Here is a 23675-nt window from a genome sequence, read left to right on the forward strand (position 1 = left end):
GTATTGAGAGCAGGAACAGATATACGAGGATTCCATGGATGAATGTTCCTCTCCGTTTAAAATTGGGTGGGTGGTTTGGGTGGCCATTGGCTCCCTAGAAGACTTTGCCCCAGGGTACTGCCCAAACCGCCTACTGGGGATAGCAATCTGATTGGTGTTCACAAAAATGGGGGTCCTGTTTTTGCTTATTGATGGAGCAATGGGTTGAACATGCACATTGCTGCTCCATTCAATACTGTGGGAGTGTCAGAAATTGCTGAGCACAGTGAGTAGAAGTGACAGGATACAAACTGCAACATAATTGATTGGGTCCATTCTTGGCACCCAGAAGTCGGATCTCCTCTGATCAGATTTTATCCCCTATATAATGTATATGGGATAACAATCAAACTTTGTACAACCCCTTAAAGTTATTAGTAGCAAATATCATCATTAAAAAAAATCTAGGGGGGATATTCATCACGTCTTCTATACCCGAATCCATGATGTAGTTGTAATTTCTGATTCAGAGCCAGAAATTGCGCTTATTCCGCCCCCTACGCCACTTGGGCAGGGAGGGGGCGGTGCTGGGTCATGTAGTGAACCATTGCGGGTAGGGAAGCCCCAGACCTGTGCAATAGCTATAGACTGTGCAGGGTCCAGCACAGGCTAAACCAAAGTTCTACATCAGGCAGGACCTTGTGTAGAACTGAGCCGGGTACACGATGTATCGGGTAATTGCAGCCACACCCCCGGAGGCTCCGCCTGCCTTATTGATCCAGCAGGTGATGAGTGACGGGTTAGTATCATATGCTGATGCAAAATGTACTACTGTACATCCCCCCACAGTTTAAAGCCTGGAATAAATAAAAGGGATGAAAATTTTTTTTTTTGCCCTCAAAAAAAAAAACCCCCCAACCAAATAGTAAATCAGATGACGCAGTTTGAACTTTTTTAAAACTACTAGAAAAAAAAGTTAATGAAATCTATTAAGGTTTTTTTTTTTTAAATTACTTTCCCTGCTTTTGAATTTGTACTTATTTTACCTATTCAGCTGTTAGGGATCATCATACGATATAATCTGAAGATTATAATTGAGGAAAAAAATTAATTTTTTTTTAGTTGAAATTTAAAGAGTAAAATAATAAATTATGGATCTTGAATTTTTTTTTTTACTCTAAATGCACCTTATAAGCACAATTCTATTGTCCTGAACCTTGTAAAGCCTCATCCAAATATTAAGAATAAAAATTTGATATAAATTATGAGTTTAAAGGAAATTTACCACCAGGATGAAGGACTGTAAACCAAGTACGCTGACATATTGTTGTGTGCCCCCTCTGGCAGGATATGCTCTTCTTTTATCTTCTTATGCCCTGGTTTTTAAGAATAAACGGCTTTAAACATAATGCAAATAAGCCTAAGGGGCTCAACGCTCCATTAACACCTATGAGCCCCTCAGAGAGCCCTTCAGGTAATTTGCAGAATTGTAAAAGCCTTTTTTTGTAGAAACCAGGAAATAAGAAGCTAAAAGAAGACCAGAGCCTGCCAGAGGGGGCGCACACCAGTATGTCAGTGTGCTTGGTTTACAATACTGCATCCAGGTCGTAATAAAAAAAATCTGATTTCTTGGTATTTAATGCAATTTTTTTAAAAAAACAGAAGTTTGACAAAACAAGTATTACATGTTCTATTGTACGTATAATATCATATATTGTGTGATAGATCTGTAATGATTTATTTGTATGTGCTTAGATTTGTTCTGTACATATTTATAAAAAATAATATGATCGATAATCCATATTTACAGATAATAACATGAACCCTCATACATCATAGATGTTCGTCATTGTCGCCGTATCCGGAATGGTTGTATGGAAGACACAATGCAAATCTACAAATTGTCAACATCTCCTGATAGCCAGCTATTATTATTACTATGAGAGTCATTATCATGAGTGTATATGTGATAGAGGCCTTCTTAAAGGGGTTGTCTACTTTGCACCTACATGCTAGAAGGGCCCTTTTACAAAAGGATCATTTCAAAAAACGAGGTGACATTTTCTGAGTAAACTTGTCCATGTGAGTTTATATACTTTATATACTATATAATATATACTATACTATATCTCATGGAGGACGGATATCCATGGCCACTCCCTTTGGATAGCAAATTGGTGGTGGACTATCTCTTAGGCTTCATGATGAGGCTCAGATCATTAAAAGGGGTTGGTCTGGATATATACAAGCTATCAATAATATCAATAGTTGATTGTTGGGGGGGGCTGAAAACAAGCCCCCACATCGATTAGCTGTATGGCGTCATGTAAACACGGGGGCATGGGACTAGAAGAAATCATTAATGCCCCACCATTGTTAAATATTGATTAGGCCATTAACAGTAAATACTGGCCAACCCCTTTAAGCCTAAATTAGGCCCCACCCAATATATACAGGTCACTTTTCAGAGAAGGTGTGGGGGGCAAATCTCCTTAAACCATCTGTCGGGGCGATTTGAGACACTAAACCGTCCACAGGTAGTGATGAGTGGACCCGTTAAAATTTGGGTCCGGACTAGTTTGGTTTAAAAGCCTGTACCCCCAACCAGTAACACTGGTCCGGCCCGGCAGGCTTACGTTCGTGTTATTGTAGCCTAAATTGCCTTTAAATTACTGCTTCTGAACGCCGGGGGATTGACGGTGGAGGGGAGGTTGAGCCGAACCCAGCACAGAACTTCTAATGAAGTTCTGGTCTGGGGGACCCAATCAAGGGAAGTAGTTTGAATCTGCTCAACACTACCCACAGATCTTTCTGGACCGGTGGTTTAGTGTCCCAAATTGCCCTGTTACAGCTCACTCAGTGTAGCAGGACTCTCCCGCTTCATTGTACCTACGGCACATGGGCAGATTTGGGGCACTAAACTTTGGGTTTTGGGTAGTGTCCCAAATCACCCTGACAGGTTCCCTTTATGTTGGACATGTTTCCTCCCCATCGATTTCATTATATTTTTAAGCAAAATTTTTTAAATGATACAGACTCTACATAAAGACTATGGCGCCATTTGCATCCCCTGAACCTCAGTTTCCAATTACGGATCCTCCTTAAACAGAGAACGAAAAAGTTCAACTAAAAAAATTATAAAAAATCCTACATTGTAAATACCGTGAGAAGCAAGTAGTGATATTTTTGGTTGCCGAGTGTCTCCATGCGTTAAGGTATGTAGCACCATTGTGGTGTTCAGGCACCAATCTTATCTGCAGGTTCTATGGATACAATCTACATGTGTCCTCCTTTAACTTAGCTCGGATTTGGTTAAGGATTCCCGTTTTTAACGGTGATAGGTGATAGGTCGCAACCCACACGACCATTGTGAGTGGAGACAAGACCATGTTGTATCAAAAATCTGCTCATCTTATATCACCCATATTTAGACTTGTCCACGCAAGAGGAAAGGTAAGGGAGGACACATCTGTACCACCTTAAAGAGCAATTCCACTTTCGGAGGAGCCACTGATCCTTGTTTGGGAGGTATTTCAAAAAGTTGAATTTTCCCAAGAACTATTTATGAGAAACCTTTGAAAAAATTTGAAACTAAACGTTCTTAGATGCCTAAATGGGGTTTTTCCATGAAACAAATTAGGTCCTATTCATAGAATAGGGCCTAACTAGCTGATCGGTGGGGACCTCAGTGTTGAGACCCCCATAGATTACGAGAAGGGGGGGTACCTCCATCGGACCCCTGGTCGCTGCCCGATATGAGTGGAGCAGCAGGATGCACATGTCCATTCTGCTCCATTCATCTCTATGGAGCTGAGGTTATCTCGGCGTTGAGAGATCCGTCAGAGGTACCTAGGACCCCATCGGATCCCCCTTCCTTCTCGTGATCTTTGGCAGTCTCATGACTTAGACCCCCACCGATTAGCAAGTTAGGCCCATCCTAACTTGCTTTTTGGGAAAACCCCTTTAAACCACAAAGATTTTAGATATGTAAGAGAAAGGGGTGTACTCTGCTCTTATAGGGGTGTGGAACAAAAATGTTTCACCAAAATGTGGGCAAAAACTTTCTGGCATCAACTAAGCCAATGATTAGGAGGTGCAAAGTACAACTAGACAGTCTTGTACTACGCCAGATTTATCATCCAGTTTCAGACATTTTGAAAAATCAGGTCGAATTTAAGACCGTCTTTTAGTCACTTTTGATAAGTTTGCTCCTGGATGTGCATCCTGCTTTCTTTACCTCCCATCGAGGCGAGGATCACAGCAGGGAAGCTGTGAAAAATGTGAGATAAAGGAAAAATTCAAAAATAATTCCAAAAACGAATTTTCTGTGGAACTGCCCTTTCTTTAGTTAAATTGCACCCACATTTTAGCACCGATGTAGCCTGAAAGAAAAAATATTGTACTTTTTATTGTTTTTTTGTGTGTTTTTTTTTTTTGTATTATAAATAAAATAAATAAAAAGTTCGCCTGTGCTGAAGATACAGGATTTTAATGGAACAAGTAAACAAACCGGAAACATAGAGATATCATAACAAATGGGCGGGTGAACATAAAGGGGGCGGGGCAAATAAAAATATTCATATTTATCCCTCTTGTGTCTTATAACATTTGTATATTATCTACATATATACAGAAACATAGTGCAATGATAAAAAAACAGCCACAACACAAGGGATGGGGAGAAAATGATTTGTAACATGTAACATGTACACATTTGATCTGTTTGATCATATCATTTAACTAGAACAAATTATTTGGTAAAAAAATAGAAAACTGAGCAAAAACAAATACATAAAATATAAAAAAAACCTTAATGGGCCTTTCCTTTAACTGATTAAAAGGCATTTTCTGGGCTTAAAATATTGATACACAGATTATGTCATCAAAATCAGGTTTCTAGGGGATCCGGTTGGAATAAAAAAAAACATAATTTTTTTTTCATTTGTATTTTTAGAGGAGCCAATTCCAGAAGTGGACCCAAAAAAAGCTAAAAATATCTCAGTGATACAGACAGCTGTATTACCTTATATACTCAAGTATAAGCCTAGTTTTTCAGCACAAAAAAATGTGCTGAAAACCCAAACTCGGCTTATACTCGAGTAAAAAATATATAGGTTTTACCAGGTTTTTGTGGTAAAATTAGGGGCCTCGGCTTATACTTGGGTCGGCTTATACTCGAGTATATACGGTATATTGACCTCATCCAAAATCTGGATTTGGCGCTCCCAGTGGTGGAAATGTTAATTTCCGCCCTATTTTCAGTAAAGGACATTAGGAGTCAAAGAATTCTCGTCTTACCCCTTGTAGATTTACCGATCCTAGACTTCATACTTAGATCATTGTGATGGGTATTAGGGAAATAGTATTGAAAGAGTTAATAATAATAAATTCATAACAATAATAATAATAATAATCATAAAAACATTACAATACAGAAATAAATATCAATAAAATAAATAAGAATAAAAAAAAATCTATCTACATTGTCAATAATAAATTAAAAAAAATTGGTAATTTGGAGTTTTATATTGGTTTTCTAGGATTCCTATAAAAACCCAGAGGGGGTCAGGGCAGGGGTGACAAAAAAAAAAAAAACCTACTTACCCTGCTACCTTTTAAATGCCCCCAATGTGTCCTAGGATTATCACTCCCCGATGCCAATGGCATTTAAAGGGTTAACTCCCCTGGATGGTGCCTGCACTGTACCTTTAAGTTTCCTGAGCAAAGTGGCTTTGCCAGGGGTTAAAGGGCTAACACAGTTTTGGCCTAACTTGGTGAACCCAAATCTAAAGGCGACTAATTGGCCAAAATGGGTCATGTGACCCCCCCCCCCCAAGCACTTATGTCGGTGCTGAAGACCGAACCCCCTCCCCACCTCTGAAGCTGGAAAGGGGAACTGGAGCAGGGTAAGTACACTTTATTTTATTTTTTTGTCCAACCCTGCCCCTGGCAAACAATCCTGGAAAACCCCTTTTAGCCTTCACTGCAAAACATAATAAGAATAGGTCCTGACTACACAAGTTTTGTCAGGTTTTGTTACCTTGGAGACACATAAGTCTGCTTAGTTGCTGTATACACAAAAAACTGTGCAAATTCTTTAATCATGACATATATCGTTTATGTGACTGCTCAGATATTTACCGGCCTCACCAGTCATATGCAGACAGAACTGCTGAGACCAGTGACTAGTTTAGGGGGTCAATGGTTGTAACAATGTAGCTTCTAGTCCAAAACTACAGTTTTTTAACAATACAACTCCAAAGTAAGCTGAGGATGGTAGAATTTCAAATATTGCATTCATAAATACATATCGAAAAAAAAATTAGAAGTTGTACAGAAAACAGCGCCACGCTTGCCCGAGAGGTAGTGTCCGGTATTGCTGATCAACTTCATGAAAGGGAACGTGGCTGATCTGCAATACTACACACATCCTTTGTGTGGCGCTGTTTTACTCAGACAGGCTAAACAATATATAAAATTAGTTGAGGGAGTGCAGGGAGTTGCCACAAATTATTTCAGGACTTTCCCAAAAACATATATTAATACCTAGAAGTAGTAGAGGAAATGGGTTATTTGCATAAATGTATATTTACCATTTTTTAAATAATAAAAAACAAAAGCAAAACTTCCCATTCACACCATAATCGGGCCTAATACTTTTTCCAAAATTTTTGAATTTGTAACTTGTCGTCAGATTGGCCAGCCAGAGGAACCAATCATAATCTATAACATTGGGGCCCGAAAGTCAAGCAGCATTGACTGGAACATCATTGGACACTAGGGGCGCTATTTTATGGGATGATACACAAAAATGATTACTACATGTAATTGATGATACATCTTACAAGCACATGCACCGATCCTGTAAAGATGGAGCCCGATTCCCCCTGGTGGGGCCCAAGGTACTTCAGTCCAACACTGGCCCTACCTACTATGTGCAATTTATATTACAAAATAGTCCTATGTGGGAGGAGCCCCTTTGGGCCCCCCTGACCCCATGGCCCGAGTGTGTCTGCTACCTCTACATCCCCATAGCTACTGCACTTACCTATTTACAAACCTTTGACTAAAAAACATATATTAAATATTTATTTCTTATTAAAATGTACAACGGGGAAAAAAATTCGGCCTTCACATTCGTTCAGCTTTTATACCATTTCATTAAAAAATGTTTTTTTATATTTATCTCCCAATTTTCTAGACTATTTATACAGCATTCAGTATTTCACACTAATAATACAGATGAAAAAATGGTCTTTTTTAAATAAAAATGTTAAAAAAACAAACCAACCAAAGAACTTATAACAATTCTCAACTTCAAATTTCTGAAATTTTCACATTTAGCGTTGATCACAATGATCTTAAATTTTACAAGGGTTAAAAAAAAAACACATTAAAACATAACCAAAAATTCCCGTAAACGAGGTCAAACGGTGACCACAACAATGAGAAAAAAATGTGATATATGTCGTATCAAACATGCTATCCGTTCTTTTTTTCTTGATAATTTTTTTTGAAGGGTGCGTTTGGTTAAAATCAGAAACAGAAAAAAAAAATCTTCACTCATTTAACTCATTTTTGATGTGATTTTTTTTTATGTTTAAAAATTCTATGAGTAATGTAGCTGGATTAAAATTTGTCACAGGAGCAATGGACACATCAAGCCGAGCCTTGGCAAATGTCCACTTGCGTTCCATGCCAGGAGCAAACGATGGAGGTCGAAGGGTGTAGGGGGTAGGTCGGAAATGATCCGGGGCAAAAAGCTTCTCCTATATAGGTAATTCCATATGAGATAGAGGGGGCAGCATCTACGTACTGTCCATGCATTGGTGGTCCCATCAGCAAGGTAACAGTCATTGGTTGTATTCTTTTTCGAAGATCCCGAATTCCGTCCTACGCCCTTTGTTCTACATTCATTGAAAGTTCACCGACCTCGAGAAGATCATTCACATCAAAACATCATAAGGAAAAAAAAATATTTTTGACAAAATAAGGGACCTTCTTGTAAGTCCTTGTCTTGATTAAATTATTAGTTGCTAAGTTATAACTTCTCCTTCGAAGGTACCCAGATGAAGGGTCCAGATTGTTCCTCAATTACTAGTTTGCACGAGTTATATATATCATCCAAAGTGTCGCCTTGAACGATTGCTGGGAAAAAAAAAAATTACAAAATATTTTGAAGACGAGAAGTTATTTGAGGACAATAGTCAACATAATATCACAATAGGATTTGGTAAAACGGGAGGCTTTGGTGCAGACTTGGGGTTACTGGTAGGCAATGTACTTTAGTGCCCAGTGCCAGGCAGCTGCTGCCAAGCCTAATGTGTCAAAAAGAGGCTTTGATGTTCATTATAAAGACCTATACAAATCATGCCACACATGGAGGATTGCATGGGCACATAGCTAAACAAGACCTGGTCCACTGGAGGGCTACCAAGTCTATGGGTGGATTAGAGTACAAGGACAGGTTATCACACTGATAACTGACAAAGCTACACTGCTCATATCTTCCCTTTAATCTCCCATCCCCCACATTACCTAAATAAAAGTATCCACTAGGGGCCTCTGGGCTTTATTTCATAAAATAGGAGGAGTTTGTATAGTCACCTGTAAAAAACTCCCCAAATTCCTGCTCTAATTTCAGCGCTCGATCATATGTTTTCCGCGCTTGTTCTTCTGTCAGACGCTTACTGATTTCCCTGTTCAAAATAAAACAATAATGAAATATTTCAATAGTGATGAAACTGCAACAACTGCAATGGTAATGATTTTCTCAGCAGCAAGATTTAACAACAATGGTGGGGGCTCAGTTAACCAGGGGAGACCACGACAACAGCACTACAGTAACTTAAAAATCATTTAGGTTGTGGTACACATCCTTATGTTATTACACAAGGTATAAGTAAAAGCCCCAACCAAGAGCAAGCTAAACTGTACCCTAGAGCAAGCTAAACCTGACCGTTGAGCAAGCAAAACCCCACCTTAGAGCAAGCTAAACCCCACCCTTGAGTAAGAGGAACCCCAACCTAGAGCAAGATAAACATTTCTCTAGAGCAAGCTACAAAATATCCCAGAGAAAGCTAAACTCCACCCTTGTGCAAGCAAAACCCCATCCTAGAGCAAGCTAAACTCCATGCTTAAATAAGAGAAAACCCAACCTAGAACAAGCTAAACACTACTCTAGAGCAAGCTAAACACCAACCTAGAGAAAGCTAAACAATAGCCCAGAGTAAGTTAAACCCCATCGTAGAACAAGCTAAACACTACTCTACAGCAAGCTAAACCCCACCCTAGAGCAAGATAAACTGTACCCTACAGCAAGCAAACTGGACCCTACCCTAGAGAAAGCTAAACCCAACCATAGACAAAGGTAAATTCCACCCTAGAGTAAAAGAAACCCCAAACTAGAGGAAGCTAAACAATTCCCCCAAGAAAGCTCAACCAACTAAATTTCACCAAAAGGCAAGGTAAACTCCACCGTAGAGCAAGCTAAAACACTATTCTACAGGAAGCTAAACCCCACCCTAGAGCAAGATAAATTGTACCCTACAGCAAGCTAAACCCCACCTCAGAGTAATCTAAACCCCACACTTGAGCAAGCTAAACCCACCCTAGAACAAGCTAGACACTACACCAGAGAAAGCTAAACCCACCCTAGAACAAGCTAGACACTACACCAGAGAAAGCTAAACCCACCCTAGAACAAGCTAGACACTACACCAGAGAAAGCTAAACCCACCCTAGAACAAGCTAGACTTTACCAAGGAGTAAGATAAACTCCCCCTAGAACTGACATCTAGAACAAACTTTAAATTCAAACTTCACCATTACTTACATTAATGACTCCACAGATTTGGGTTTTATAAAGATCGCTATAGGATAAAGTTGTGCTACTTGTAGTCGCTTGATAGCGTTTCCCGATACGTCTAGAATACAGTGCTTTCCCTGTATGGAAGAATGGAAAACTCTTATAAATAGCAACTCACATCTGGCAATTCAGTGACATATCTCAAGTTAAAGTTCAAGTGCACACGATAACCAACATGGTGATAAATAAAATCCATAGAACTTACTCTTTCTGCCACAAACTTGACAGATTGCACACTAGTTCCATATAAGTTGTCGTTGTATTGCCCGGCCTCTATGAATTTGTGCTCTTGAATATCCTTCTCCATCTGTTCTCGAGATATGACAAAGTGGTAGTCTCTTCCATCCACTTCGTAGTCTCTCTTTGGTCTTGTCGTATCTGTATGGGGGTTGGGGGAAGTAAAATTTTAAAAAATTACAGAATATTTTTGTATGTGTGGAATTCGGACTCTTACTCTAAGGCACACTAATATTTTAGAGCCAACTCTTAGTCTTGGGCACCTCTTACTCTAGACTTCAATAGCCATCGCGAGCTCCAACGTTAATATTATAATACGATAACACAATATACTTACGAGGGACACATGAGCCAAACTTATCAGGGAACTCGGATATCAAGTCGTCATTGATCCGGTCTTTCATGGGACCAAGAATAATGACCGGCCTGGTGTAATTTACTGCAGAGAGATGATATCATTGTATGAAGTTACACAATATTCCCAAAAATCTGCATATTCAGCACTGAATTAGTCAATTTCTGTCCCTATGCCAAGACATTTTCTGTATTAAGAACTAGTAAATTAAGATGGCTACTTAAAGGAAACCTGTCATCAGGATTTAACATTTTTACCATAAAACAGGTTCCCATAGTCTTTTTAATACTAATTCCCTGCTTTTATAATAAACATCACTGCTTCCACTCACTTCTAAAAGTAGATAAAAGTTTACCTGACTCCCTGCCAGTAAACAAGATCGATTCATGGAGGCATCATCATTATCTTCTCATAGCTCTCCCTGCACTAACAGATCTCCCTCTTCCTCTTGCCCGCATGAGCTGATGGAGAATTGCTTGCAGTACAGGGTTGGCTCATGTGTGCAGAAGGGAGATTTGTGAGAGTAGGTGAGAAGATAATCATGATGACACAAGGACAGACACCACTGTGACTCGATGAAGAATCCACCTATCCTTTTATACACTTTTAAAAGTGATTTGAATAGATAATGTGAGTTATAAAAGCAGATTTGGAATTAGTATCAAAAAGGCAAAAGTAACATGTCATAAGGTTAAAATATAAAATCCTGACGACAGTTTTCCTTTAAAGGGAACCTTTCAACGCTTCCAATAATTTTTCTTTGCTCCTATTTTGTTTCATCAATTCAGAATTTTTATGCAATAAACAGATTAGGGTCTTTATTGTCAGGTGGGTGGTGCTAGATTATCTGTTCCGGTCTAGGACTGCCCATCTGACAATAGGGAGCTAAATTAGCATATCGCTAAGGAATGATCACAACTGCAAATGACCTCGTTAATGGAACACTTCAGGTGAAAATAATACACTGGTTTATGGTTAGGATCTGAGGGGGTGGAGCATGCCGCAGGAAAAGGAAAAAGAATACACCACAAGAAGTACCACCCCAGAGGATCTCCTTGTGATAAAACTGAGTTTATTTTCAGAGAGGGGGAGTCCCCTATATTAGGGTGCTGTTTATTGTGACCCCTGGATATCAAATCTTAGTTCCACATTTAGGGACCCTTGCAGTTATTGGCTTGAAATAAAAAACAGGGGTTTCAGAATTGAAAGCAATTGCATCAATGGGATTGGGCTGTGGAATTCTGAATGGAAATGGAACAGTGGACTGATTGCTGGTCAAATCTAAGGCTCTATTCATTTATATGTTCAAGATTCTGGTCATTATAGAAGCCATCTGAATTTCAGAGGGGTCGATGAGGGTTTCATTTTGGGTTTTTCCCTTTTAAGCCTTATAAAACCTATGTCACTGCATACAATATACAGAAAGTCTATGGAAAACTTACTTTCCTGCCTGGTAACTGGTTCATAAGACAGAATACACTCCTCTTGTCCTCCTGTTAGAGACAGAGAAAAGAAAATACCAGAAGTCATTAACCATAAAACACAGAGAATAAGAAGCCAAAACATGGAGACAGAGGGGGGGAAACGTGACGGGTCCTGCAGGGCGGATTAATGAGAGAATGAAGTATTGATCCTGTTACACAATGGCGCCGGAATCTTTCATAATATATAATAGGATAGATTCTACGTGGAGACATCTCACCGTCCGATGAATCAATAACAGAACAGTGTGAGTCCTCCCCGGGAAATATTCCCTTTTTGTTCTTAGTATTATGAGATAAGAAACATAAGAGCGAAAATCAAACTCAGGAGAAATAAAGGAATTTCTCCCGTTGTTCGGGACATAAGTATAAGCCCTCCCAATCTTCCATGGACTGGGGCTGTCCATCTAGCTGGTCTTAGTCGAGAAAATCACTCTCTCCATTATTTGGACCCTGGAAGTAATGGGGTGTGGGTGCTGGGACCCCCACGTTTAGCTATTCTGGTTCTTTCTCCTTTGTGAGTCGTCTTCAACTGTTCTCTGTCTTCCTAAAATAAGAGGTACACTCTTGGCCTGCAAAGGGGTCATCTGAAAATTCTTGATAGTGGAGTTTCCCCTATTTAGGACCTTCACCTATTAACCAGAGTAAAATGCAGCTACATAGAGTATTTCTCTTTCTCTCGATGTGTAATATCTCAGGTCTCCTGCGGGGGCACTACAGTGAATATTGATCACTTTAATCCGAGATTCTCATGTTATATTACAGATCATTTCTGTGGTTTCCAATAATATTATCTTAATATTATTGACCTGTCACCATGGTGAACTCATGGTCACCATGGTCAACAGAAAACTAAAACCAATCTGGTCCCCAACGCCAGGTCTATCTCGCTTCCGACTAAGCAAGGGAACTGCAACATTGCTCAGTCCTGGTGCGACCCCATTCATAATCAATGGAAGAGGAAATAAACGTAGAAGGGAGAGCGGTGCTAAATCCAATAGATCTAAAGGCTGGTTAGGGACGAACCTTCTTGTCAAAAATTCCAACATTTTTTACACTACCAGTCTAAGGCTTACAATATGGCTACACTTGGGACAGGCAGGGCAAGAATCACACCAGCAACTATGAGAGGATTGTTTCAACTTCTCTATACTGTATAACCCAAATTAGATACGTCCTAAATAGGAGTTTAGGGTGACTTCCCCCCAGTCTAAATCACAACACCGTACAAAAAGGGGAACTCACAAAATATATTAAAAAATTACTTATTATTTAATATAAATGTAATAAAAAAGTAATTTTTTAATATATTTTGTGAGTTCTCTATACTGTAGGTTACTAACCACATTAATACAATAATACAACTATCCCTATATTGTGCCACCCCATGCCTTTAAAGTTCCATAGCCCCTTCATAAAGTTCACTCACCATGTGTGCATATTCATGGTCTCCCAGCTCAGCCACACCTTCAACTTCTTGATTGACAAAGGGCCTAGTTTCTCTTCAGCGTAGTAAACTCATCTCTGCAACATTATTCACCCCACTCTCAGGAATAAGAGAGCCCATGTCTGTGTGTGACTGACTCACTGAATAGAATGCTGCTCCTCATTCAAGACCTATACAAATCACTTGTCAGGCCTCCATCAGGAATTCTTTTTCAGTGAGCTCTCTCTACCGCGTCATTTACTCCCTCCCTCGGGAATTCTTTTTAGTGGTAGAGCCTGTTACACATTCCCAAGGGAGGGGAGGAGGAGCTTAAGTTGCAGCTGAGCAGGAAGGACATAAATCTGTTGGACACAGCTTAGAAGACAAAACGGTGATTGGACTCATATGGGGTCATAGATGGTAAATGGACTGTAGAACGTTACAGGCATAGAAAGGAACAATATAGGGATAGTTGTACTGCTGTATAATAGCAGTTTTCAAAGATATATTTAGTTGGGTTTAGTGGGGTTAGTTTATCTGACAGGTTCTTTTTGAAGAAATCATAGAAAAACCCAGATTAGGCTCCACCACTGTATCTGGCTGGCATTAGGTTGGCTGCCTCTAATGAAGGAGTACACTACCAATAGTAAACCCAAAGGCAGCTACATAGATCTTGTTCCCAATCACTCAACAGTGAATGGTGGTTGGGGTCCAATGTTCTAAGTTCTAATGTTGATTCTCAAGATCGGTATATCCGACCCCAATGATCATACAGGTGGTATTTTGGCTGCAGGTACCAGCACCAAGCCCCTTCCCTGTCTCCTCCACAGACTGAATGGTGGTATTCTACTTCTATTTCTATTCTATACAGATCTGATCCTCTATCCTAGAGGCCCGCAGTCTGTTACCAGGTCTCCCAAGTATTAAGCCGTAAAGTCGTAGCTGCGGGAGGCAGATATTTCTGGCACAATCAAGTGTCCTTGTTCTGATGTGTGACAATATTTCCTCCAGCCCATCAAACCTTTTTATCTAGATCATTCCATCTTGCTATGACCTTACTGCTAATGACAAGAAAGGAGAAATGTTCTGTAGCATTTTTGTGCAGGATAATGGAGGACGCACATGCAGGTACTAGTCATTGTATACAGCTCAATGACATTCCCCTGAACATCTTCATACATCTCTTCATCCCACTCACTGTTTACATACGGGATAGTGTCCCCACATGAACGCTCTGCTGATCCCAGTGTGCAAGTATTTGGGGGAATTGGTATTAATGTTTGGTTGATACCTCCTGGAGGTGTATGGTCACCTTGTGGGTCTAACACTATCTTTGAAACTATTGCAGGAGATCTTCAGGCTTTTCTTTCCATAACTCATCCTACCATGTCATTTGCCTTAAGTCCAATACTAGAAACATATAAATATACCTATATAGTGAGATGATGACCACCAGACCTATGAAATCTTTGGTTAACATCTTAAAGGGAACCTGTCACCAGGAGATGCATTTTTAGCACTCCCCCAGTCCCCACAGAGCATAGTACATACACTGCCAAAGTGTTTTTGTATAAAAAATAGGTTTTACAGAAAAAAAGATATGTTATATTGTACCTTTCATTAGCGTCTGCTGTGTGACTAGGCAGCTGCCGATTGGGAGGGGCTGGAAAGGAGCAGTGTCCCCCCCACCCTTGGGAAACATGTGACCTTTTCAAATATATGAATAACTCCCCACACTCGGGATTGGCTGTAGAGGAGCAGGGGGCGTCGCTAAGCCAAGTGATGGGTGTTTTCATATATTTGAAAAGGTCACATGGAGTATCTGTTTCCCAAGGGTGGGGGGGAAACTGCTCCTTTCCAGTCCCTCCCAATAGGCAACAGCCTAGACACACAGCAGATGCTAATGAAAGGTACAATATAACATATCTTTTTTTCTGGAAAACCAATTTTTATTACAAAAACACTTTGGCAGTGTATGTACTATGCTCTGTGGGGACTGGGGGAGTGCTAAAAATGGGTCTCCTGGTGACAGGTTCCCTTTAATATAAGACTCACTAGATTAAAGCTAATGTGAATTGAGAAGAAATGACTTCTTCAGAACCTGCTCAACCAAGTAAAGGTTCAAGAAATATTTTGTTGGAGGTGACCGTTAGGAAAGTTGGTCACACCCCACACGTATAAATAATCCAATGTATAGCAAAATCCCTATACCTTCTGTTATGAATTGATTTACCACAATAACTTGGAATGGCCCAAATCTGTCAGCAGAATACTAGTTTCTGACTACGACTACATTGTTAGCCCAGAGTTACATATCACTCTGGCCTGGTAGAGAAGGCTCTAAGATTTCGACTGGTGGGGTAATAGGAACTCTTTGGTGATTGAGGTGGCAAATGTCTATGAGAAATTTGGAAGCTACATATGTTTTTGGTGGAGGACGGTCTTAAATTTCATCTACTATGAAAATAATCTATGAAAATAATTGATGAAAACCAGTGTATGATTATTTTGGCCATGGACTGTATTTACATAGTAAAATTAGTTCATAAGGGGAATAATATTTTAATCAACCAGCTTGAAGGTTTACGACATCTTCCAATGACTTTGGAGACCAGTTGGATAAGAACGAGTACCAAAGGGGCAAAACTACACAGGTGGCCAACTCCAGGATTGGGTTCCATCCTTTTTCTCCTTAGGTTCTTCTTCATCACTAGTGAATGTGCCTACAGAATGGTGATTTTCTAATGTTTTTAGCAGGATCCAGGTCTACTTGAAGACTCTACATTGTGAAGGCCTCACCACTGTAACAGCTCGTCCGTGAAGTTGATGGGGGAAAAAAATGTATGATACAAGAACCTATCTACAAGAAACCTCCGCCTGTCCCAATCTCCTGGGTGCCATTGAGGGAAATGAATTCCAATTGTGTAAAGCCATTTCTCGTCTCTAGGGTCTCGCGCCACCTCTTACTGAAATTTAATTGAAAAACTATATCTTGACCCATTTTCTAGCAGCATGAAAGCTCTTTGCTATCCATGAGATCGCCGGAGAGGCATTCTGAGACGCTAACACTCTGTTTTTATCTGAGAAAATAAGTGAGGTTTAGCATCTGGAAAAAATGACCCATCGAGAGCGTAAGATGTTTGTTGTTTAGGATTTGATTTTTTCTTCTTAGATATATTATTTGCTTGGATGAAATGTACATGATAGTAGATGATAGAAACTGCTTTACAGGTTTTATGAGGTCTTGGAAAATCAGGCTGGGTCACAGGTAATTAGCATATTTAACCTGCTCCGTCTTCTGGTTTCAACATTTCGGCAAGTTCCCTTCCCTCTTAGCTTGTCCAGAAGTGACAATGGTAATAGGATCCGTTGTGGGACTTATTACACATCACCTAGGTCAGTGGTGGCGAACCTATGGCACGGGTGCCAGAGGTGGCACTCTGAGCACTCTCAGTGGGCACTCAGGCTGTTGCCCCAGCACAAAATTCCCCAGACAAGAGTTGAAGGATCCTCCTGCATACCTCAGTGCTATTTTAAAGTAAAGCATCTGGGTCTACCTGAGACTGCAGGAAGAGAAGGTGAGGACTGGGTCAGATTATCATTGGCGCCATTGAAGCTCCTGCTCTTGGCCCCACAATTTTTCATGTTCAGGGAAGCTCCAATCTGAATTTTCCAACCTTCTGTCAACGATATTGTTGTCCTCTGGACCACTGAAAGATGTGGTATAGCACAGAGCAAGAAGATTTTAATGCAATAATTGCTGTGTTGGCACTTTGCAATAAATTAGTGGGTCTGGTTTGCATTTTGGGCACTCAGTCTCTAAAAGGTTCGTCATCACTGACCTAGGTCGATAACCATTGATTGTCAGTATCTGGTCCTGTAACTGGTGAGTATTCTAAGGATTTTAGAAAACCCAATCCCCAACTCCTATTAAGAAATTATACATTAATATTTTTGATCAGGGAAGACCCACAAGTGAGGACTTTCATCATCTAAACTGGGCAGAGCGTCTCTGTTACTGGAGGACCCAGAATGTCGTTGAATTACAAGGACATGCTATTTACTTCAATAGACACCATGCAATTCTTCATTCATCCTCTGGGGGTGCTGCAGGAAAACTGATTTCTTGTTGCCAAGTTGATCCCTGGTCATCCCAACCTCAAATTTTCTATAGTAACTATTGGAATCTAGGATGATCGCAAGTAAGAGATGGAGTAAAGAAAACATGTCTCATAAAGTGTGGCAATCGGATGTATTTTCTGCATTATAAATAAATCAGGCCCCATTTCACGTCCCCCTACAGCACATTTTCTGCCACCATTCATATTTATTGAAGCGTGAGATTATTTTTGGCTTTTGTGTCAGTTTTCGTCTTGATGCATCTTCTGTCATTCTGACAAATAACCGAACTAATAGAGAAAAGCGGCGGCTGCTGAGTAGCGACTTTCACCTAAACTTACATAACATGTATCATCCGCCGTAGATGAGCTGATGTAGCAGCCTTCATCAGTCAGCAGGGAACCTCAGGGATATTGGAGCTTTGCACTCATCACCCTTCTGATTAAGATGATGGAGGCTTCCAACTTCCTCAAGTGCTTCATATGCACCGAGTGCTGGAGTACAAGAGCGACCTGCACCCCACTAATATTTAAGGAAACCTACCAGTAGATACATCCGGTGGCAGGTTCCTCTCAAGTAGAGGCTCTTTTTAGGGCCAATTCTTTGGTAACCCATAACTTTTGTAAATCTTAATTCACACAATATTCAAATTTTCTAAATAGGCTACTGGGGCGTGGAGTAGCCGGAGCTGAGGCTACATGGCGTGGCTACACCACATCCCAGTAGCCTCTTGTGTTCTGCCAACCCTGACATCTTCAGCGCTCAGCTCCTGGTAGCTGCGCGCACTCGTCTGAGAAGCTGGGTTCTGCGCATGCGCAGTAGCTTCAGCTTCAGAGCTGAGACCGCGCAACCAGCGGCTGCGCAGAACCCAGCTTCTCAGACGAGTGCGTGCAGCTACCAGGAGTGCGTGGTGAAGATGTCAGGGTAGGCAGAACACAAGAGGCTACTAGGGCGTGGAGTAGCCACGCCATGTAACCTCAGCTCCACGCCCCATTAGCCTCTTTACAAAGTTTGAATATTGTGTGAATTAAAATTTACCAAAGTTATGGGCCACCAAAGAATTATCTACATGAGAGGAACCTGCCACAGGATCTACATTAATAGGTAGATCCGTGGTGGTATGTTTCCTTTAAAGTGACTGAGGGAGGACTGTAGTAGGACAGTGAAAAATGGATTTCTATTCCATGGTTGTAGCCCTCACACTGTGTGATCTCAGCATCAAACTGCTGCACAGTCCCTCCCCTCTGCTCTGAGTAAAAGCTGGTTGAATAGTACAGTAGTCACTTAGAGGAGAGGGGAGGGAATGTCTTGCCATTCAGTGCAGAAAAACTAATTGAACGGCAGTGTGAATATATTCCCCCCAAGTTAAAATCCTATAATATAAAACCATTTTATAGGTGGGGGTTGAAAAAATGATCAGACAGCAATGTCTGCGTGATTTACGGTTAGCTTGGCCAAAAAAAAAGTGAACAAAGAAAGCGAAGTCTTTTTTCCAAAGAAGCAGTTTATCTCAGCAGAAAAAAACAGCAGTTCCCTACAGTTATCTACTTCTAAATCTGCCATTGGGGAAGAGTTGTAGGGCCCCATACACATTGGATAGTTGTCTGAACTCATCTAAGTTGCAGGATTTGGACAAATGTCATCTAATGGGAATAGCTTTACTTCTATAAAACATAAACAGGCCTAAAAGGCCCCCAATTACTACCCCAACACTGCCTCCTTCTACTGTGTATAGAGTTACCTACTCCATACCATAACCTCATGTATTTAGTCCCTATATCTTATTATGGATTGTATGGGGTCAGGAAGTAAGAGTTCTCCTTATGGAGGCTACCTTACAGGCATTTGGAGACCAAATAAACCAGTACCCTACACTTTACTGAAGAGGTAGAACCACATCAGAACAGCACTGTCCGCAGTTGGGAATTTGTTCCTTCTGGAATTATTCCCACATTGTGTCATTGGACTTCGTGAAAGTAATACTTTCTTAAAGGAAACCTACCATGAGGAATCATCAGAAGTAGATCTGATGGTAGATTCCTCCCGCTGCCTCTGCCCTAATCTGTAATGTAATAATCCCGGAACCTAATCTAATTTGTCTAAAACTTTAAGTAATATGTAAATAAGCTGTAGAGGCTACTGGGGCGTGTCTTAGCCTGCCCGGGCATTGGGAGCTAAGGCTACTCCACGCCCCAGTAGCCTCTGCAGGTAATTTACATATTACTAAAATAAAGTTTTTAACAAGTTAGGTTCTGGGATTATTACATTACAGATTAGGGCAGAGGCAGGAAGGAAGAATCTACCATCACATCTACTTCTGATGATTCCCCATGGTAGGTTTCCTTCAAGGGAGCTGCTTTAAAAAGTTAGCTAAGAGGCAATGTTTTCTTTATCTCATCCTGTAAAACTTATTTGCATATTTCCTAGGATTTTATGGGCAGAGTTGTTTAAGGTTTTGGAATTTTGGAATTGTTCAAATGTGTCATCCCATATGGAAACCGGTGACTTAGTGGGGGTCATTTACTAAGGGCCTGATTCGCGTTTTCCTGACGTGTTACCGATTTGTGCCGATTTCCCCTGAATTGCCCCAGGATTTTGGCGCACGCGATCGGATTGTGGCGCATCGGCGCTTGCATGCACGTGACGGAAATGGGGGGCGTGGCCGAACGAAAACCCGACGGATTTGGAAAAACCGCCGCATTTTTTAAAAAAAATCTGTCACGGAGCTTGCACTTACCTTCACTCAGCCCGGCTCGGAGAACTCCAGCGCGTTCCGATGCTTTTCAGTGCACCGGGTAAGTAAATCTGCCCCAATGTATTAGAATTATTATTATTGATAATTTACATAACATCATAATATAAAAAAACTTTGTATAATTCAATAATATAATTCTGGTTATGATTCTGGTTTTGTTTCGTGATGAAGTTGATGTTATTTCTATGACGGGTCCTTTGGTATCCGGGGGTGTGAGGCGGTTCTATCACATGATGTTACTTGCGGTAACCTGACAGATGTGGCGCGGTGAGATGATAATGCTCTGGACACCTGCTATTTCCCACCAGCGCCTTCTCCTTATGAGAATCTCTAATACTCGGCTGTTTATGTCCCAATTCTACAATAAACACACTTTTATCTTCGCTACTTTGCCTTTTTTCTTATCTTGGTGTGATATCGATTCGGTTGGACTGTGAACCGTAAGAGGTCCAGAGAGAAGCAGGAAAAACGTCTCGAGAAAATCAGGGGCCGGGTGATCCCACACAATACTGACTATTAAAGGTCAACTCTAGACCAATATCATCATCACTGGTAACGTAACTATTATACAGTATATGTCATCTTCCCATCATGCCTCTGGAACAGATTTCCAATCCCCAAAGGCTAATTCGACTACTTTCCAACCACTTAGATTTCTTTGCATTTCAATAACAAATAAGCAACACTAGTCTTAGTTCTTCCTTTAGCTTTAAATGGCTGCATTTTAGAGAAAACAATCTTTGAAAATTATGCAAATGACCCTCAGGGGCTCTTGCCTACCCCACAGAAGCCCATCTCTGGCTCTGTCACATCTCACAGGTCTCTGGCTAGATCGGGGTGGGAGGAGACTGGCTGTAATATCACACAGAGGTGGGCATAATTAGCAGAAGACAGAGCCATAAGGGTTTTCTGTGACATACAAAGGAGCTGATGCTCATTTGCATAATTTTTAAACATGATTGTCTGCAAAACTAAGCCAAATAGAAGCAAAGATCCGGTTTTAGTTGATACCCATCATCGCGTAAGTGTGCTTAATATAAAATATTGCATCCATGGGGTAGATTTCCTTTAAACTCCATTGGCTTATCCGTAAGAAAGACCACCAATCTATGGAGAGGACCCCTAAATATGAAATGTTCATGTAAAGCATGGCTCCTATGATCTACATAGCTACTATCTCTGTTTGTAATGTCATCCTGCTACTTTACCTACAAAGAAGAAAATCTGACTACACAGTGTTTGCTTGTAGTCTGTAACCATGGCTACACTGGTATCAATGAGTCTACACGTATACTCCATTTTGGTCATTGAGTTAAATATTGCATGTAATTTTTTTGGTTCCACCACTGATATATCTGTAATATTAAGTGGCAGTTCTAAATTTTAGTGTTGCTTTAGGTGGCCAATTGAATTGGGGGAAGGTTTGTATACTAGACGGGGATGACTGGGCATCCAACACACCAGGTCCTCTTTGTGCTGACAATTCTTGTTGGGGGCTTTTGGGCTTACCCATATACATTACATTATTGACCAATACCTGATCTTTTGGGAAGTCCAAACATACATGATTGCATACAAATTTAAGATTGACATTAGTTGCATAGTAACAATGAATCAAGTAGACATTATGGAGTTCTATCATCGTTCATGCATTGAGAGAGCAGATAGTTTGCATTCATTGGTGGGCAACAATTAAAAAGTTCTCGTCTGTGCATGCTGGGAGACGGGTGAGGGTGGCGGCATTTGGAAAACAAACAAAGGGAAAAAAAAAATCAAAAATAATATAAGAAACAAGAAGGATGGGGGAGGGGACAGGATTTAAATGTTGTAGTGACCATTCCTGGGAACTTACTCAGAGCCTTTGTTCCATAACCGTCGTCACCTAATCCGAAGCTGTCCTGCCCAGCAGTACCCAGAGAGTGAGCAATGAGAGAGGAAGAGGAGGCGCAGAAGAGGAAGGAAGAAGTCAGTGGAGTTGAAATGAATACTACCATGACAGACCGGGCAGAATAACAACCTGGATCATCCATCGTCCATTTTAGGAATTGAGTTCTGAGGATAGTTTTGGTGGAGTGACCTTGTAGAAGAACACTAGACACATGGTGGAGAACACGGGCAAAGTCCAGGTTGAGTGACCTCAAATTCCTAGAATTTGGTGGAGTTTTGTAATTTGGTTGTTTCCCAGATTATACAGGAAGTACAGAAAATACAGATGGGGTGACCCAAAGTCCTACTATAGTGCACCTTTAGCAAAACCATGATAAGAGCATGGAGATCAAGCAGTGTCACTCATCACCCACAGACCATATTATGAGACTGCTTAGCAAACAGTATATGAAGATGATACCAATTGGGCCTAGTAAACCTAATAATACAATTTTTTTCTACACAAATAATCCCACAATTGAATTTATGGGAGGATCGACAGTTTGGAGCAAAATGAGGGTGGTTACAGCCAAGAAAATACTTCAATGATCCATAAGGAGGTGACGGATTATCCATCTATAAAAAAAATTGTGCAAGTCCATGGGGAAATCATCATAACATGAGGTTAAGCATAAATAAGGCCTTCTGAAAAAGACCCCATCTCCAAATCTCCTCTTGTAGACCTATGTTTCCAATTAATATGTCAAAGCTTGGGCCTACTGGCAGATCAGACCTAGTAAAAGAATATCTCCAACAAAGGTCTGATTTTTTTTGTGTTCTACATGAAATCTTTGGTGCGATAACCAATCCATATCTATAACCCTTATAAACCTAAACCTAACTGTACGCTTCGAAAATTTTGGTAACTACCAATGCAGAACCATTTTTTTGGTTAAGCTTCTCAAGTCTCCGATAGCCTCATGGTCTCCAGGGAATACAAATTGGACGGTTGTTCTTACAAGGTCAGGTTCTCCTCCAAATTCTCTTCCAGTTTGATGACGAGGTGTGCTAGGCCTTATGGGTCATCAGTGTGTCAATCAACAAAATTCATGAAATTTAGGATTCTTAAGCTTTTTAGTAGGGTAAGAGAATCAGAGGACCCAGGGTGTATTCATGCAGAGGTCACAGTAGCAATGCCTCTCCTGCCTATCGGTCCTGTATGCCTAGATGTGTGACAGGGTGAGAGGGAGGGATCGTGTCATGCGTGTCACCCGTTTCCTGTTTTGTGCCACACGTGACATCGTCTCCGAGGCTCTACTTACGGTCAGGATCACTTGTTTCTTGTTCACTCTGCTCCTTGTTCTTGTAGAATGGGAACTTTCGTGAAAAGATGAAGTTCTTTTTACGCCTGTCATTGAATGACTGTGAAGGAGAGAAGGCATGGGGCAAAAACAGGGGCGTCTAATTCTTGTCACACTCATGCTGACAAAACTAGTGTGTAAATGTGGCTACAACTGCAGTGACCAAAGGATCGGCTGGAACAAAAGATAACATTTAGGTTTTTTTAAGGGATGTTAATTTCGGTTCTT

General features: G+C 40.6%; 1 protein-coding gene across 10 annotated transcripts in view; it reads right to left on the reverse strand.

Moving 5' to 3' along the window:
• Positions 1-4362: 4362 nt before the first annotated feature.
• DLG2 (discs large MAGUK scaffold protein 2) overlaps positions 4363-23675 on the reverse strand; it is an 860202-nt gene continuing 840889 nt past the window's right edge. For 7 of the 10 annotated variants that reach the window (XM_072134001.1, XM_072134007.1, XM_072134006.1 and 4 more), the window contains 7 exons: positions 23409-23508; positions 11882-11932; positions 10422-10523; positions 10053-10225; positions 9815-9924; positions 8587-8678; positions 4363-8127 (listed from right to left, as the gene is read on the reverse strand). In XM_072134001.1, coding sequence (XP_071990102.1) covers positions 8021-8127; positions 8587-8678; positions 9815-9924; positions 10053-10225; positions 10422-10523; positions 11882-11932; positions 23409-23508 — 735 coding nt within the window. In that variant the 3' untranslated portion in view covers positions 4363-8020. Of the gene's footprint in view, positions 8128-8586; positions 8679-9814; positions 9925-10052; positions 10226-10421; positions 10524-11881; positions 11933-22072; positions 22119-23408; positions 23509-23675 lie in introns of all 10 variants that reach the window. The other 3 variants (XM_072134002.1, XM_072134010.1, XM_072134011.1) reach the window with 1 other exon arrangement.

This window comes from Engystomops pustulosus, chromosome 2 (assembly GCF_040894005.1).
Source record: "Engystomops pustulosus chromosome 2, aEngPut4.maternal, whole genome shotgun sequence".
NCBI classification, from domain to species: domain Eukaryota; kingdom Metazoa; phylum Chordata; class Amphibia; order Anura; family Leptodactylidae; genus Engystomops; species Engystomops pustulosus.